Here is a 19,340-nt window from a genome sequence, read left to right as displayed (position 1 = left end):
GGGGACGCCCTATAGCATTTTGCAAGCGTAGTCTTGCCTATGTTCAACATAAGTGTGCGATTGTGAGCACATTTTAGTTGCTACCATATGAATTTGGGAAATATATTAGTTTCCTACATAAGCAATTGTAATATTGCATGACAGGCTATTTTGCTTACAAAGTTCATGTGCGTGTAAACCCTATAAGTCATATGACCCTTGGGGAATGAGTGGAGCATTTCTAGGATTTAATAAGGTTTTACATGGCAATAGTGAGTAGTATCTCACTCCAAACGAGCCTGGTTGTTGTTAGTATCGGATCCGATATATGTAGTGTACATAAACTCGGGCTGAGTTAGGATAGGAGGCTAAGCCGGAGAGCTTAGTGGTAAATCCTACTGTATCTGGTGAGTTTTGACTTAACCGGAGTGTTAAGAAGTAAACTCAAAGTCTGGGGTTGAACTGGAGTTCTCGGAGGCAAACATATCTTTTGTTAAATCGGAGAATTTAGCAACAGATGAGCTTGGGGTGAACCATGGTACCCAGGAAAAAAGCTCTTCACACTAAAATAGTGCACAATAATTTTAGGGTGATAAAAATCCATCGCAGGAATGTTTTACAACTTTCCATAGATGATAGATGAAGACCATGTACTTTACGGAGTTAAAGTACATAGGTGGTGACTTCGGCGCCACATTTTTTGTAGGAAGTCACCAGTGGTGTGGTTAGGTCAGCCGAGACTCCACAAGACCTATGCACTAGTTTTTAAGTTGACCTCTATGATAAGACGTCCAAAAATTCGTGTTGTAATACCAGAGATTGTACTGCAATGTGCAATGGAGGGGTCAATTTGTGTAGTCACTTCTTAGGAGCAAGTGACTTAAGCATCTTGTTATAGATGGTTGTATATGGTACTCCCACTCGGGGGAGGTACGCCATTGGGTACAGAGTTACTCACAGACTAGTATGGAGCTACTAGTGTGATGATAGTGGGTACGTAGTTACTCACTACTAATACATAGCTGCTAATAAAATTAAGATCCTCGAGTGAAAGATACTCTAGATCAACATTTTAAATTACCGAACCACAATCCATGAGTATCGAGGTACTCATAAATATGTTGACGTTGCTCAAATCGAGGGACCGATTTGTTCGATGGTATGGAATAAGCAAGGAGAGTGGAATAACTTAAAAGTTACACATCACTAGTCCTAGTGAGTTGTCAAGGTCATCCGTAGTTTGATGATCCCCTCTACCTATCAGACAACATTCAATTTTGCAAGCCCTGGCATTTAATCCGTAGTGATTATGAGTTTGGTGTGAGATATGGTTATGAAGTTCTTACAAGAGTACTCGTTTATTTGCTTGTCATCGGTTATAGCTTGGTAGAGATTGCCACCTGTGATGACTAGGTAGCTTTGCCGCTATAATGAGGAGGCAGCAAATAATGTTCTCATAGTTATACTTCATACCAACACCAAACAGCGATAGGATGAAATTCCTAAGTTCATCATCACGAAGTACTGTGATGTTTGCATTTATATTGAATGTATGATGTAATGAGACATTGGGCTTGTGTAATTACCATCAATTATCTAGCAACCTATGGCTTCGCAGCAAGCTCAGTCATTATCTGTGATTGATAATGTGGTTATTAGTAGTTTGGAATTTTTCTTGATAGATGGTACAACCATGCCACGTATGAACGAGTTGTTTGATCAACTCTGTGGGTCGAAATATTTCTCTAAGATAAACCTGAGATCTGGGTATCATCAGGCTAGAATTAAGGTCGAGGATGTTGCGAAGACATCATTCAGGACACGATTCGGTCACTTTGAGTTTTTGGTTATGCCGTTTGGGCTAACCAATGCTCCAGCGACTTTTCAAACGCTGATGGACAGTGTTTTACGTCCATACTTAGGAAAATTCGTAGTAGTTTTCCTAGATGATATTCTTGTGTACAGCAAAACGCGTAAAGAACACTTGGCACATTTGCGATTAGTGTTCCAGTTATTGCGACAACACAAGCTATTTGCGAAGGAGAGCAAATGTGAATTTTTTGAAAGAGAAATTCACTATTTGGGCCACATTATATCCGCCCATGGTACGCGGATGGAACCTGAGAAAGTGGAAGCTATTCTCAAGTGGCTAGCCCCGAAAAATCTCGAAGAACTGCAGATTTTTCTTGGCATGTCGGGGTTTTACCGACAGTATGTAAAGGACTACGCGAAGATCGCAGTCCCGTTAACGGATCAGTTGCGCACGAAACAAAGAATATATGTTGGGAGGGACACCAACAAAGAAGCTTCGAAAAACGTAAGGTAGCCATAACAGCTGCACTTGTTTTGACTATAGTTGACCCTACTGAGCCGTTTGTCTTGGAGACAGACGCTAGTGGTGAGGCCATTGGAGCTGTGCTTTTGCAAAGGGGACGCCCTGTTGCATTTGAGAGCAAGAAATTAGATAGGGCTCAGCGTAACTACTCGGCTCACGAGCGGGAGTTACTGGCCATCGTACATGCACTTAAAAAGTGAACACACTATTTATATGGTGCCACTTTTGAAGTACGTACGGATCACGAAAGCCTGACATGGCTTTCGAGTCAAAACGAGTTGAAAGGTCGGAAAGCTCGGTGGGCGGAGCTCCTACAGAAGTTTACCTTCAGATTCGCTACCAAAGGGGTAAATATAATGTTGTGGCGGATGCGCTTAGCCGCATGCCACAAATTAATGAGTTAAGCTTTACGGTTTTCAAGAATGAGTTCTTGGAATCACTCCGTGGCTTATGTGAGCATGATCCTGTCTTTACAGAGGTCTGGCGCGCTGTACGCGTACGCACTTTGTCATAGCCGCGCCCACCTTCCTCGCCGGCACGTAATGCTAGTTCGGAGAGACTGGCCGTAGGTGCGGCGGGTAGCGAGGCGAGAGTTAGTCCGGAGAGGCTAGCCGAGTCTTCGGGGTATAGTTTTGAGCCGGAGAGCTCAGACGTAGGCCCTTCATCACCTTTGTTTTCCTACACGGTTTCAAAGGATGATGCTAAACTTCGTCGGGGGGAGAAGTATGCTAACTACTCCATTAACGACGGGTACTTACTCTACAAGGGTAGGGTGTGTGTACCAACTATTGGTGACTTTTGAGCATGCATTCTTAGAGAAAGTCACGATAGTCCAAGTGTTGGTCATCCCGGGATACAAAAGACCTATGCACTAGTCAAACGACAATTTTATTGGCCTAGTTTGTTCAAGGACGTCCAGACTTATGTGCTGTAATGCAATAAGTGTCAGGTCAATAAGCATAAAAGGCTAAAGGTTGGGGGCTTGCTCCATCCTTTAAGCATTTCTCAACGGAAATGGGAAAAAATTTCCATGGATTTCATTACCGGTTTACCCAAGACGAGTCGAGGGAATGACTCGGTGTGGGTGGTAGTGAACAGGTTAACTAAAATGGCAAAGTTTATTGCCACCAAAAAATGGTAAAAACGCCAGAGTTGGCAAAACTCTTTATTGAACATCTCTACAAGCTATATGGCTTGCCCGCAGATATAGTGTCAGATAGAGATAGAAAGTTCAACAGCCACTTTTGGAGGGAAGTCTTCAAAAAGCTGGATACTACTCTGAGTATGAGTACGGCGGACCATCCGGAGTCTGATGGTCAAACAGAAAATCTCCAACAACTGGCTTTACACCATTCATGTTGATGTATGGTTTTCAGCCGAGGTCTCCAATGGCTGTAGGCCTAGAAAAGGAGAAGATTCAATCTGTCAAGGATTTCCTTGAAGATATGAATGATATGCTCAGAGCCGCACGTGAGAGCATTCGTAGCGCTCAGGCTCGCGCTAAAACTTATGCGGATAAAGGACGTAGAAAGGTGACCTTTGTAGAAGGTGACTTTGTATTCCTCAAGGTTCCTGCGCAGTTAGAAACCATGAAAACGGGAAAGTGTAATAAACTTTCTCCGAGATATTGTGATCCTTTTAAAATCCTTAAGAAGATTGGGGACGTAGCATATAAACTTGAGTTACCGGAGAGTTCTCAAGTCCATCCTGTCTTCCATGTCAGTAAACTGAAGAAATCAGTTCACGAGTTAGAGAACGCAGTTTCTCCAGAGATTTTGGTGGACTTGATAGAGCCATCAAAGATACCATATGAACCTGAAAAAATTCTACAGTATAAACCCGACATAAAGTGTACCAGGAGGTACTTGTTAAATGGACAGATAGGGATGAGGAGGTAGCTACCTGAGAACGCCGTAGTGCAATTTCCAAAAAGTTTCCCCAGTTTGTTTTCGAGGACGAAAACTCTTCCTAAGGGGGGGGTAATGTCACGTAGGCTGTAACGCCTGTGACCGACGGCGGACCGGATGGCCATGTCCGGGGTTCAGTGGGAGAGGACGCCCATGCGGAGTCATGGGCGGCCAGGCTAGTGTGGACGGTAGGCCACACACTATATAGCCTGGGGGATGAGGGGCAATCCTCATTCTTCCTCTATGGCTGGGTGGTGAGCCAGAGGCCGTCCCCTCCTGTGGTAACGCCCGTAGCGGCGTTACGGATATCTAACAGTGTGACTCTTGAATGAATAGTTATGTCCTTTGGACGTAGAGATGTGTCCTTTGATCAATAGATGTGTCCCTTTGAAGGGATGTGTCCTTTGGTGATGACCCATGTGACAGGGTGTGACACTTCACTGGTGTTCTTTCAATGAATAAGAGTAATTACAGGTAATTAAGAGAGATCGTCACAATTGTGACATTCCCTCCCACTTAAAATAAGATCGAGGGTTATATAAGTGATTGTTGTTGACGAAAGAACTCTTGAAGTAATTCTGGGTACTTTTGTAGATCTTCATCACTTTGCCAAGTTGAATTTGAATCGTCCAAATCTTTCCATTGTACCAAGAATTCTGCAATAATCTAATGTCGAGTTTCTTTTTGTCGTACATCAAGAATCTTTTTGGAATTAAGACCATATGCTCATCTTCAATCTCTGGAATATAATCGAAGATGTTTGGAATAGGAGAATCTCCTTGTACAAACTTCTTGATGCATAATATGTGAAAAGTCGGATGAATCTTTCCCCATGTAGGTGGTAACTAACTCAAATGAGAATTCTTCTTAATAATCCGAAAAGGACCATAGTAACGTAGTCGTAACTTTGGAAAAACTGATTTCACTGTTTTATATCGATGAGAAGGCCGAACAAAAGAACCATATCACCTTCTTTGAATTCATCATGTCGGTGATGTTGGTTAGCTATTTGTTGATATTGTTCTTGAACTCAATCATCTGATCTCGAACTTGAAGAAGAACATCTCGCATTTCTTGAACTAACTGATCTGCTAATGCCACCTTGTGTTGAAGAACAAAGTTTGATGGCACAACTGGTGTATGACCATAAGCGGCTTGAAAAAGGACCCATGCCTATTGGTGTGTGATGAGAATTATTGTAAGCAAATTCCATCAATGGTAAATAATCTTCCCTAGATGCTAGGCGAGACTGAATATAATGTCTGAGCATCTCTTAAAGAATTTGATTAACTCTTTTAGTTTGGCCATCTGTATGTGGATGATTTGCTGAATTGAACAATAAATTTGTGCCAAGTGACTTGAAAAGTTTAGTCCAGAAATGTCCTGTAAACTTAGGATCTCGATCTGAAATAATGGACTTTGGTAATCCATGTATCTTGAAAACATACTGGAGAAATAACGAAGCAATATCCAGAGCTTGAGCTGTCTTCTTGCATGGTATAAAATGTGCCATTTTGGACAATCTGTTGACCACCACCATTGTCTGTGTATTACCTTTTGAAGAACGAGGTAAAGATGTAATGAAATCCATACTGGTACTTTCCCAACGTTCATTTGGTACTGGAAGTGGTTGAAGAAGACCGGCTGGAGCTTGTCTATTGGCTTTCATTTGTTGACAAGAGAAACATGCTATAACAAACTTTATAACATCTTGCTTCATTTGAGGTCAATAATAAGAAGCTACCAGCAACCGATAAGTCTTGTTGATACCAGGATGAGCTGCTTAAGGAACCTCATGATGTTCCTTCACCAAGAGTTTACGTATACTTGTATTATGAGGAACACATGCGATCCTGAAAATATAACAAACCATTGACGAGAGAATAAGTTGCATAAATCTTCAAATTAGTAGTAGATCGTGAAGTTGTAACTACTCGAAAAGTATTTGCAAAATTTCGATCGTCTGCACAATGATCCACAAAAGTTATTGGAATGTCGATTTGAACTGTAGAAATCACCATTGCTAAGGCTTGAGACATTCTACTAAGAGCATCGGCAACCACATTAGAAAGACCAGGAACATATTCAATAGCCATGTGGAAGTTTGCCAAATACTCCACCCATCTGCCTTGTCGTGCATTCATAACTGGTTGAGTGAAGATATACTTCAAGGAATGATGATCTATCTTCACAACAGAATCTGCTCCTAGAAGATAGTGTTTCCAAGCTTGATAAGCATGAACAATTGCCAAGAATTCCTTATCGTATACTGGATAACGTGTTTGAATTGCTGAATGCTTATGATTGTCAAAGGCAATGGCACGGCCTTGTTGCATGAGAACTACGCCAATTGCAATATCAAAAGCATTTGTTATGGCTTCGAAAGGAAGATTGGGGTCTGCAATTGCCATTATTGGGGTTGTTGTCAAAGCAACCTTTAGCTTATCAAAGCATCATCTGTCCATCGAAAAGCAGGGGCTAACTTTAAAACCTCTGTCAAAGGTGCTGCAATTCTGAAAACTTAAAGAACTTTGTATGATAAAAATTGGCAAGACCTAAGAATGATCCAACATCATGAATATTTTGCGGTGTCGGCCAATCTTGAATAACTTCTATCTTCTTAGGATCAACGGAAATGCCATCAGTTGAAATGATGTGTCCAAGGTACTTCAATGATGTCTTGAAAAATTCACTTTTCTCTGGATTGATCACTGTGAGAACTTCCTAGTCTATTAATATCTATTAATACTTTAAGAGACATGACTAAGATTGAATACAAGAACTAAAGACAATTAGAGAGCGGAAAGCTGTGTGTTGTTGCATTGAGACATAAGGCCTTGTTAAATAGGGCCTGAAGAGGTACAAATGAAGAGGCACATCCTTGGTGAAAGGGTGCGACTCTTGAATGAATAGTTATGTCCTTTGAACGTAGAGATGTGTCCTTTGATCAATAGAAGGGACGTGTCCTTTGGTGATGACCCGTGTGACAGGGTGTGACTCTTTATTGGTGTTCTTTCAATGAATAAGAGTAATAGGGGTAATTAAGGGTAATTAAGAGAGATTAAGTCACAATCGTGACAAATAGAGCATAGGGTTGTGCCTTGTTGTCTACAATCTCAGCCACTCGTTTGTACTTGAGATTCTTTTGTAATACTTTTACTTGAACGTAATACGGAACAATAGTTATAGCACTCTCGTATGTGCTTAGTGTGTTTGATTCTGTTGCACTCTACTCTCAAACCTAGCACATAGACACAAGTGTTCTACAGGTATAAGAGCCTAGTGAATGTGTATTTTTTTTTTCTTTTTTGGCACCTTGTGCGTTGATTGCTTGGATAGGGTAGAGTCCTTAGGCTCTAGGAGTAAAAGTCATATTTGGGTTCTTTCTGGTATTTGTGGCACTGTAGGCCACACCCCTTACCTTTCTCAGTGTGAAAGGCTTTCATCCTTCGCCATCATTCTGTCCTTGGTTTCGGGCGACTTGTTATGGATCCCGCTGATAGTGTAGATTTACTTCAGGGTCTCAAAGTAAATATGGAGACCATGTCTAACCGTCTCGATTGGATAGAGTCGGCACCCCAACCGTCTCGATTTGGATTCTACCAAGGCTCGAGCTCTTCAGCAAGGGCATGACAATTATGAGGAGGAAGTGATGAAACTTTTATGGAGGAGGATTTTTCACTTCTTTGGATCCAGGCAAAGATGTACCTGACGAGCTTCGCTCCAGATCTAGCAATTATCATTTTTGCGCATAGTTGGTATGAAAGACGCTGTTCACGTCACCGTCCTCTTTGCAAAGTCTCTCTCCACCGGATTCACTGGATAGTTCCCGTTCGCCTCGGCTCAACGTTGGGGTACTATCGGGACCCGGGTTGCCGAGTTCTTCCTCGATGCCTTGTGAAGAACAAACTCAGATCGAAGCTTCTAAAGCCCCTCAAGTTCAACGGGAAGATGGATGGTGAAGTTTTCGGCAATTGGACCTGCGAGATGGCTGCCATGTCGGTGGCAGCAGGTGGTTCCGATGTTTTTCAGCTCCGTTCGGTGCATTTGGATTTGATAGGTGCTGTGTTGTTGTGGTGGGAAGACCACCTTAGGCACCACTTTGTAACTTGTTGGGATGATAGCCGCAGGGGGTCTTGAAGCAGTTTATTCGAGTGGACTATTACCGTGAGCTAAAGCAGCAATGAGAGTGCTTTGCCCAGAAGCAAGGTGAGTAGGTAACTAACTACCTGGCACATTTGTGGAAGCTTCTGCTCACTGGAGCAAGTTGAGCGCTTTGTGGATGGTTTGAAATGGTCCTTAAACGCAGATAATCGTGCACATCAGCCCCATGATCTTTCGGACGCATTCATCTTGCTATGACCCTCGAGACGCGAGAGAGTTTCAAGTCTGGAACTTTGTAGAAAGAAGGCCAAGGAGATTCCTAAAGATGGAGCTGTTTAGGCCATGGAGGATAGCAATAGATCTAGTGGGGGAGAGTCATAGACATGAGTCTTTTAGGAGTTCTGAACCAAGCGACTGGCTGGTCAATGTTTTAAGTGTGACTCCAGTGAGCACATTGCAAAAGATTTTCAACAACCTTGGAGGAGAAACCTGAGGAGGCCTCTTCAAAACTGAAGGAGTTGTCTGAGGAGGCGGCTTCTTCAGAACCAGAGGATGAGTGTTGAGAGTTGAAGGTGAGCTTTCGCACTGGATGCAAAGTGGTCTTGCAGTGTTCAGGATCTTGGGTAAGTTGGATGAGCTTTTCTTGGATATGGAAGGGCATTTTATATAGAAACAGTGCAGCTGAGGACAAGTGCAATGCAAGTGGGGGTAGGATGTGACACACCTCACTTGTGGCACATAGAGGATGGAATAGAGCAGTTAGGGTTTAACAAACTTTCGTGAGCCTTCATAGAAAAGACATGCATAGGTGCTCACCAATAAGAGGTTCTAGCTGCCTAGAGACACATGGCCTATCAGAATGATCAAACCAGGAACCTATTAGTAACAAAGATTAGTGTTGGACACTATGTTGGTCATTGTTGGAAATGAAGGACGCTTATGTCAATGCAAGAACAGTAGCAAAAAATCGTGAAAATCATAAACTCACATGATAAGATAAAGCACAGTCCACCCAAGGAGGGGATTGGCATCACCCAGCCACAGCTGTTCTTGGGAGAGGACCCTTAAGCGTGAGGCTAGAGGAAAACCATATCAATAGCTTCTCACATAGTCTTAATTTCCCATACCACTAGTTCCCACCCTAGGGTATTAAGGAGGAGTGATGGCCAGACCTTTGTCAATAATGGTCAATCCTTTATCAAAGCAGTGATAAGTCTTCATAGATGCAGGTCAAAAGGCACTGGTCCAACCCTAGTCAATGAAGGTGCTAAACAGTTAGGGTTAGGGTTTGGAGGTACTTCAAACAGAAACGTGAGAGGCAGAGGAAGGAACACGACTACTCTTGTATTCAGTAGTGATAAAGTGAAGTACAATAGCCACATAATGAAGTGACCTAAAAGATGTGTTCACATGGTCCGGCCATAAAGTGTGCCAGGTGGACCAAATCACTTATAAACTATTATAAGTGAAACTAAGCTAAAACTGGGGGAAAAAACCTCCACTAACTGAAGTAAAAAGTGCCCCAGTAATCTACTGATGATCACTAGCACTCCTCTGGATGCATACACAACATAAAACCCAACAAACCCCCCTGGAGTGATATGTGATCACTGTACATCATCCACCAAAAGGGAACAAATTCAAAGCAGTGTAGAATGCTTCGAATTTTGGACGTGGTAACGCCTTGGTGAAGATGTCTGCCACATTCTGATCTGTAGGACAGTAGATCAGACTGATATCACCTGCCCGGAGTCTCTCCCGAACAAAATGATAGTGAATCTCAATGTGTTTCGTGAAAGCATGAAACACAGGATTCCTGGCCACGGCAATGGCACCCTGACTATCAGTATAGATAGGTGTAGGCTCCTCCATTGAAATATCCATATCAGTCATGAGACGACGCAGCCAGACACACTCAACAGTAGTAGTGTAGGCTGCTCTGTACTCTGCCTCACAAGACGAAGTGGCCACTGTGGTCTGTTTCTTGCTTAGCCAAGAAATACATGAAGAGCCAAGAAAGAAACAATTTCCACTAGTGGAATGTCTGGTATCAAAATCACCAGCCCAATCTGAGTCGCTGTAAGCATATAACTGCATGTCACAGGATAAAGCAATCCAAGAGACAAGGTACCTTGCAAATACCGAAATACACGCTTCACAGCTTGCCAATGTGACAATCGCGGGCTGTGCATAAATCTGCTCAACTGAGATACGGCATACTGAATATCTGGCCGTGTAGTACACAAATAAATAAGGCACCCTACAGCCTGAGCATATGTAGTGGCATCAAAAGAAATACTGTCATCTTGTAGTGACAGTTTCATCCCAGGCTCCATAGGAGTGCTAATAGGCTTGCAATCCTGAAATTTAAACTTCTCCAGAAGTTTAGCAACATACCGAGATTGCAACAACCCAATGCCTCTGTTATCCTGCACAAACTGTATGCCCAAATAGTAGTGTACGAGCCCCAAATCAGACATGTCAAATGTCTGTTGCAGTATCTCTTTAAAAGCTGCAATTTTGTCATCATTTGATCCCATGAGCAAAAGATCATCTACATAAAGACTGATGACCAGCAGATTTTTCTCTTCTTTCTTTACATACAAAGTGGCTTCTGATGGACTGTTCACAAATCCTTGAGTGAGTAGGAAAGCATCTATCTTTGCATACCAAACCATACAAGGCCTTTTTCAGCCTGCATACTTTCCCTTCATGACCATGTTCTGCAAAACCTATGGGCTGATATACATAAACTTCCTCCTTGAGGTCCCCATGTAGGAAAGCAGTCTTGATGTCCAACTGGTGAACAACCCAACCACGATGTGCAGCCAATGCAATGACACACCTAAGTGCCTACATACGAGATGTAGGAGCAAATGTCTCCTCATAATCAATGCCCTTCTTCTATGCATAGCCCTTTGCAACTAGACGGGCTTTGTACCTGTCAATGGATCCATCTGCATGTCTTTTCAACTTATAGACCCACTTAGTACCAATGGCTTTCTTGCCTTTGGGTAGATCAACCAAATCCCATGTTTGATTCCTTTCAATAGAATCAAGCTCATCCTGCATGGCTTTATTCCAATGCACATTGTCTCGTGCATCCACAAATGAATCAGGCTCATCATCATCCTGTAAACTGGCTGCCATAACCATATTCAAGTCCATGATGTGTGCATGCTCATTGGTCCGTGTCTCCCTACGAGTACGACCAGCAAGAGGACCCTCTAGATGGCTGTCCTGTAATGTCCTTAAATACCATCTAGGTATGTGTCTGACCTGTGGTGCCTGCTGCCCTATATTTGGCTCAACTTCTGGCTCAATTTGCTGCTGAATTTCTGCACCACCTTCATGATTAGCTGGCTGTCCTGTACCCTCATGGGTTGGATCACCAACTGTGGAATGAAACTCCATAGGTAGTAGACCTTCAAACACATCATTTTCAGCCTGATTTGCATCATAACCAGCCATGGATATTTCTGATTTTTCATCAAAAATCACATCCCGACTAGTGAATATCTTCCTGGATAGTGGGTCATATAACCGGTAGCCCTTGCTCTCACGGCTATACCCAACAAAAATGCATTTTGTGGCTTTATCATCCAACTTCCTCCTCAACTCTTTGGGTATGTGTGCATATGCAAGACACCCAAAAGTACGAAAATGTGATACCGAAGGCTTGCGGCCATGCCAAGCCTCAAAAGGAGTAATGGAAACCAATGCCTTTGTGGGACATCGATTCAAAATATGACAAGCATGAAAGAGTGCACAGAGCGGAAGCAGAGTGGCACTAGAATGTGCTGAACAGAGAGTGCAAGAGAGAGAGAGATATGGAGCAAACTATGCTGAATATACTGAACCAAAACAGTCCCAAGCAAGAGACAGTGATAGTCTCATAAGTGAGGGAGCAAATAAGTACAAGACTCTATGAAAAATGAGAGGCCAGCACCCACTATTTATAGTGGGGAAGAGCTGGCCGACTGGAGCATAGAAACAGGCCGACTGGAGCTGTTGGACATGGCTCCCTAGAAAAATGCCAGAATGGCTGGGAAAAATCCCAGAAAAATACTAAAAAAGGGGTGGCCAGCCCACAAGCAAGGGCCATGCAAAAGGGGACCAAATGGGCACCATACAGAGCAGAAACTGGGGATGAAAGTGCTAACACCCCCTCTCAGCACCAGATGCTGAACAAACTCCGAGAATCCGAAGATGAGGAGCCAAGGAAGCCTGAGAAACCGGCTTGGTGAACAAATCTGCAGCATTCTCTGCGGAAGGACAATACTCCAAATGCAAATCTCCAGCAAGAACCCGTTCACGAACATAGTGATACTGAATCTCAATGTGTTTCGTACGAGCATGAAACACAGGGTTCTTGGCGATGGCGATGCAACTCTGATTGTCACACCAAAGAAGAGTAGATCCGGTAGGAGGACAGCCAAGCTCCTCCAATAATATCCGCAACCATATCGCCTCACATGCAGCATAACAAACTGCACGGTACTCCGCCTCGGTAGAGGAAAGCGCCACAGTAGGCTGCTTTTTACTGCTCCAAGAAATGGCTCCAGACCCAAGTGAAAAAACACAACCAGTGGTCGAACGCCGTGTATCTGGATCTCTAGCCCAGTCTGAGTCAGACCATCCAACAATAGTGCGTCCTTGGCCATAAAAGATGCCAAAATCCAGAGTGCCACGTAAGTACCGAAGAACTCTGAGAGCACACCGCCAATGCTGCTGACGGGGTTTGGATGAGAAGGAACTCAATAAACTGACTGCGAAGCACACGTCCAATCGGGAGTAGGTCAACCATACCAAACAACCGACGAGAACCCGATACTGTCCCTGATCAGTCCCTGGACAAGCATCAAGGGAAGAAAGCTTCTCACCAATATCCAAAGGAGAAGATACTGGTTTGCACCCAGTCATCTGAAATCTGTCGAGAATCTCCCGAGTGTACTTCTGCTGAGAGAAGAAAATGCCCTTCGAGGTCTGCCAAATCTCAAAGCCAAGAAAATAGTGCAAGAGGCCCAGATCCGTCATCTCAAACTCTGTCTTCAAAGCATCCATAACAGAACGGATCCGCACAGAATAAGAACCTGTAAAGATGAGGTCATCAACATAGACCACAATGATAACAATCAACCCCCTCTCAAGGAGGATATAAAGGTTCGAATCTGCATGAGAACGGCGCAGGCCGAGCTTCTGAAAGAACTCATCAATCCGCTGGTACCAAGCCCGCGGAGCCTGCTTTAGACCATATAAAGCCTTCTTCAGCCGGTACACATGATCCTGTTTGCCCGGAACAACAAATCCTGGCGGCTGATCAACATAAACCTCCTGTGTAAGCTCTCCATTCAAGAAAGCCGACTTGACGTCCATCTGGAAAACGGGCCATCTATGATGTCCTGCAAGTGCAAGAACGGTGCGAATGGTAGTCGTATACTGATGTTTGATACCTCTACTCTCAAGAAAGGAATTCAACATGTGTGACATATATTCCCCCCCTCGGTCAGAACGGAGAGTCTTGACCTTACATCCTGACTCTGTTTTAACAAGTGCTACAAAGGCCAAAAATGCATCATATACCTGTGATTTCTGTGTCAACGGATAGACCCAACATATATGAGAGAAGTCATCAATAAATGTAGCAAAATAGAAGCAACCTCCTAATGACTTCGTCTGCATGGGACCACAAAGATCACTATGTATAAGCTGCAACTTTGCAGTTGCTCGTAGAGCCTGATCATGTGGGAAGGAAAACCGATGCATTTTTCCCAAAATACATCCTTCACATATGTGATCTGGAGGCTTCTCCATAAGAGGTAGGTCTGTGAACATGTTATGTCGCTGCATAAGCATAAGACTACCAAAATTTACATGCCCCATGCGAGCATGCCATAACTCCGACATACATTTGTCATCATCAAAGTGGACTTGCACACCACAGTGTGCTAAAGAAGAAATGGACAACAAATTCTTCTTTATCCGTGGTACATATAAGGCATCTGTAAGGCGAAGAATAGAGCCATCAATGGCTGTGAGCTGAATCTCCCCAATGCCACGAACTGGATATGAAGCATTATTGGCACACTGAACAGTTTTGCCAACAGGGGCAAGGCCTACATGACAAAACAAATCCCTGCGAGATGTGATATGCTTTGAAGCACCACTATCAAAATACCAAGTACATGCATGCTCTGTCATACTGAGTGCCTGTGAAGACCAAGAGGCATCATAGCTGCATGTGTAGAAACAGTAATCCCTGTCCTCAACAAAAGAAGCAGTCTCCGGAGGAGCTTTAGAGGCATCATTTATAGACATCCCAGATTTCTTTGCCTTCTCTTTGGCAATCCTCTTTCTACACTCTGTGATGTAGTGACCTGGCTTCTTACAGTAATGGCATTTGCCCTTCTTCTTGGGCTGTCCATCACCTTTCTTGGTATCCTGAGATGAACCACCATCACTTGAATTCTGATTTAAACTCTTTGGCTGAGATTTACTAATCGGTACCTTCAAATTTTTTGAGGTACGGTACGATATTAGTACGTTTAAAAAAAAAATACTTCCTAAACATAAAAATTGTAGACAGGAAGTTACAAAATAGTAGAACCATGAACATAATGTCATCATGCCATTAGAGTACAAAATTGCTACAAAAGGATAGGCCAAAAACTCATGGCATGGGCGACCGCCAACATGCGTACATACATGATACTACATACTACAATACATCATCGATGGGCCAGAAGGAGATAGATGCCCAATGCCTAGAGAGCTATAACATATCAAAAGTCTACATCATCACCAACATTTGCATGATCATCAACATGATCACTACTAGAGTCTCCATCAAGAGAGTTCTCTGAAGAGGACTCTTCGAAGGTGGACGAGACACTCTGGGGATCATTCTCGTTAAGTAGGTTGCCATCATCATCAAACAAGGGCTCTCTAGGCAGTGGGGTATCATCATGAGGGGGCAATGGAATATCATCATGAAGGTGGGGATTGGAGGTCGAGGATCCCCGCCTCACATATGTGCGAAGGCCACCCTTTGCCGATGTCGAAGGCGGAGGCCTATGAACTCCAACTGCTCGGCCCCGTCCATGCCGACTCCTGGTGCTGCGAGTATCTGCTGCCACAAGCTCACTACAGAGCTCCATGAAGATTCTATGCAACACAATGCACCACTGACTGAGTAGAGCAGCACAAATGGCTTTCAGAGTGCCAAAATGCCCAAAAATGCCCAAAATTATTGCACCCAAAACCTTGCAAAAAACCTGTAGAGATTTCTTTGCAAGAAAATCTGCCTGTATCTGCTAGAAAATTTTCACAGAGAAAAATGCCCAAATTTCAAAACTTGTAAAGCTTACCACAACTGTGATTTTTGCAGGTACAAGTTGACTGTAGGTAAACAGCAGTTCGAAGTAGGCACAGCAGGTTCTGGTCTGCTGTACGGAGTAGGTACAGTCAACTGTACGGCGACTATACGGAACAGGTGCACGCAGCATATGTAGTACGGAAACTGCTGTCAACTGGTCAGCTACAGGTGTGCACAGCAGGTAGTGAACTGCTGTACGGAGCAGGTTCTGTCGACTGTATGGCGGATGTACAGAGCTGCAGGTACACGTACGGAAACAAGTACTGTATGCAGACGACTAGTAGTGTACGGAGCTGGGCGAGCAGGTACACGGCAAGTGTAGGTCGCCTGTACGGAGCAGAGCGACTGTACCTGCAGTTGACGGGTACAGTACAAAACAGGCGAAGACCTGTACTTTCAGCTTGGCGAACCTGACTGTACGAACAGCTGACTGTGCAGCTGAGTGTGGGGACCAGTACGGACAGAGTACGGAGCAGAGTACGGAATAGGACAGGCGCCCGTACTGCATGTACGACTGAAGGCGGCTGTCTGTACGGACACTGATGGCGTGGAGCAGTACGGGCAGGGCAGATCAACTCAGCTCTGATACCAAATGAAGGTGCTAAACAGTTAGGGTTAGGGTTTGGAGGTACTTCAAACAGAAACGTGAGAGGCAGAGGAAGGAACACGACTACTCTTGTATTCAGTAGTGATAAAGTGAAGTACAATAGCCACATAATGAAGTGACCTAAAAGATGTGTTCACATGGTCCGGCCATAAAGTGTGCCAGGTGGACCAAATCACTTATAAACTATTATAAGTGAAACTAAGCTAAAACTGGGGAAAAAACCTCCACTAACTGAAGTAAAAAGTGCCCCAATAATCTACTGATGATCACTAGCACTCCTCTGGATGCATACACAACATAAAACCCAACAGTCAAGGCTGTTATAAGCTGAGCACACCGGTCAATACTGTTCAAGACTCTCAAACCTCCAGTTTTCCAAAAAGTGACCGTGGCATGTCTTTGTTTCTCCATAAATACGTAAATCTGGTGCTTTTTCTTCTTCCTCCTTTTGCTTTTTGTCTCTGTTTTCCCCTTGAGTAGATCCTTCTGCAGTCACAACTGGGTACCCGCCTGGAGGCGGCTTGGTCTTCCTGTCCAAAGGGGGTACATCTTGTGGCTCACAGTACCAACTCAGCCTGCATGGATTTTGTGTTGGTGGTTATTGGGTCTGCACTGGTTAGATCAAGTGAGAACGGATTCATAACGATTCTTTTCATTTTCAAGAGCTTTATCTGAGCGAAGTTATTTCACGAGTCCTTCATGCTGAAGGCATGAACAATTCTGGCCAAATTTCAGCCTCCTTATCTTGGTTCAGTTTAAATTGTTTTATTGAATTCCAAGAGTCTTCTTGTATCATGTTTCATTGTATCGCACTGCAGTTTGTTGCTATATTAATGGTTTGGTGAAATGTCTATCATACCAACTTGTTTGGGCTTTTACAGGTTGCAGAGCGGGCTTTATTCTTGTGGAACAATGACCACATACTAAATCTTGTCACACAAAACCGAGCAGTTATTCTACCTCTCATCTTTTCGGCTCTAGAGAAGAACACCCGAAGTCACTGGAATCAGGCCGTCCATAGCCTTACTCTGAATGTCAGAAAAATGTTTCTGGAAATGGACCAGGAGCTCTTTCAGGAGTGCAAGCGCAAGTTTGAAGAGGATGAAGCAAAGTCCAAAGAGATGCAAGAGAGGCGGGAACTTATATGGCATCGTCTAGAAGCAGTAGCGTCTTCTAAAAGCATGTCAAACGAAGCAGTCCTGGTTCAGCAAAAGTGAGGTAGCATTCGTGGGGATGGCCTCGATAGAAGGCTCATATTGCACATGGATCTGCTGACAATGGTTCAAGGTTATGTCACTAATCAGAAGATTAAGTCTCCTTCAAGTGAGATGGTACTTCAGGATGATTTGGGTTGCATAATAATGTGTGACCATCATCATCTTTCTATATAATCATTTGTGATCCATAGGCCAGCATGGTGTTGCTATCCTGAGTGGCTGCTTCATTGTGGGCTACAAGAGAAGCAGGGGAGTCCTGAAGCTTATGGATGACCATGGCTGGGAAGACCACTGTGGTAATTGAAGTTGCCTTTGTGTGTGTTGGTCGGCTTTGTCTATGCCTGCCAACACCTTCTGGGAAAACATTACATATTTCTCCGTTGGGCTTCTTTTTAGGTGGGGCAGTAGAGTTCTTGTTGTTTCTAGGCTATCTGCCAGGCAAAAGCTGCCAGCAATTTTCTGTAAAGAACTTTCAAGGCCCTTGTAGTGTCTGTAACTGCTTGATGGCTGCGCTGTGCATCACTTTGCTTGCTGCAGTTGAGTCTTTGTTTGCTTGGTGAATTTCCCTCTGCTGGTGTCACAGATACAGAGGCTGAATATACTTTACTTTAACATATTATGATGCACAAAATGTCTGTTGTTAGGTTTCTGAAGTGGTTGTGGATGATGGATTACGAACTCACACGTAGGGTAACTAAGTACTGCCACATGAGAGCCATCATAGTTTTCTCTTTTGTGATTTGAAGAACCCATGGTGCTACTTTCATGGCGTATCTGTAATGTCTGATCCTGCTTCACATGTTATTTGTCTTTGTCTTTTTTTGCACAATGTTCCACCTGCCCACTTAATCAATCATAGGAGTGTGCATAGCGAAAAAGAAAAGCAAGAGAAATCAGGTTGATACGAGATGATAGATGTATCTCTTTTTCCCTGGTAGTTACCCTGTTGGCATCAGAGTTGCTAGAAATAACGAAGGATTTGTCAGAAATTTTCTCAAATATTGAACTGTTTGGATTGGGACCCAATGTATAAACATGGAACAAAAGAGAACCGAAAGCCTGTCATGGTGCAGTGTGCAGAAGGCACCATAACCAGGTGGGGAGAAAGTACTACATATTTAGACACTGATCTGAGAACTCATAGCATGTGCAAGGTGCAGGGCAATGAAATTGGGAACATCATTGATTGGCTATGGGGTGAGGTTGAAGTTATTGCCTTCATGTCTCTGGCGATTACTAGGAAGAAGCATGCACACAGTCGTAAGAACCCCAATGGAGTTATCGCCAGTAGGACGACAAAGGAGCTAGTTGTTTGGTTTCAGCAAACAATGAAGCTTATTGATAGCTGGCTTTACTGTCAGTGGGATTGTATGGTGTTCTAGCTGCACATGGATAATATATAGCTCATGAATGTGAACAAGGAGAATATTGCTAGGGTTGAAACCATGGCCACCAGCTGCCTGGAGCAGGTTTAAGAGGGGGTGTAGAAATGGTTGGTGGATGCATGTTTAAAATGGTGAGTTTAAAATGAGGGGTGTAGGAGGTAGATTTAAAATGATGCAATTTCAAAATGGGGGGGTTGGGTTTAGGGCTAGGGGGATGGCAGGTGGGACGGGTTTTGTTTGGGTAATGGGGGAAAGTGTGCATGGTTGAAGGAATGTCATGGAGGACTTGATTTTGAGAAGCCCTTAAGCCTTAAATCAAGCAGCATTCATAGTGTGACACAAGGCTATTGATGGCTGCCTCTTGAACATTCCCACCGCTACCTCCAAAGCCACCAATCACAACACTTTGAGAGCTGTCATCTTCTTGCTGT

The 19,340-nt window shown here is 43.6% G+C and overlaps 1 protein-coding gene across 1 annotated transcript in view; it reads left to right on the top strand.

Moving 5' to 3' along the window:
* LOC147604387 (serine/threonine protein phosphatase 2A 59 kDa regulatory subunit B' gamma isoform-like) overlaps positions 1–18,138 on the top strand; it is a 30,708-nt gene extending 12,570 nt beyond the window's left edge. Inside the window, exon 2 of the mRNA XM_086795074.1 lies at positions 17,189–18,138. Coding sequence (XP_086651200.1) covers positions 17,189–17,524 — 336 coding nt within the window. The 3' untranslated portion in view covers positions 17,525–18,138. The remainder of the gene's footprint in view (positions 1–17,188) is intronic.
* The last annotated feature ends 1,202 nt before the right edge of the window (positions 18,139–19,340 follow it).

The sequence above is a fragment of the Cibotium barometz genome, chromosome 62 (assembly GCF_041138505.1).
Source record: "Cibotium barometz isolate CiBa-2024 chromosome 62, ASM4113850v1, whole genome shotgun sequence".
Lineage (NCBI taxonomy): Eukaryota > Viridiplantae > Streptophyta > Polypodiopsida > Cyatheales > Cibotiaceae > Cibotium > Cibotium barometz.
This window is presented reverse-complemented; position numbering and strand designations above follow the sequence as displayed.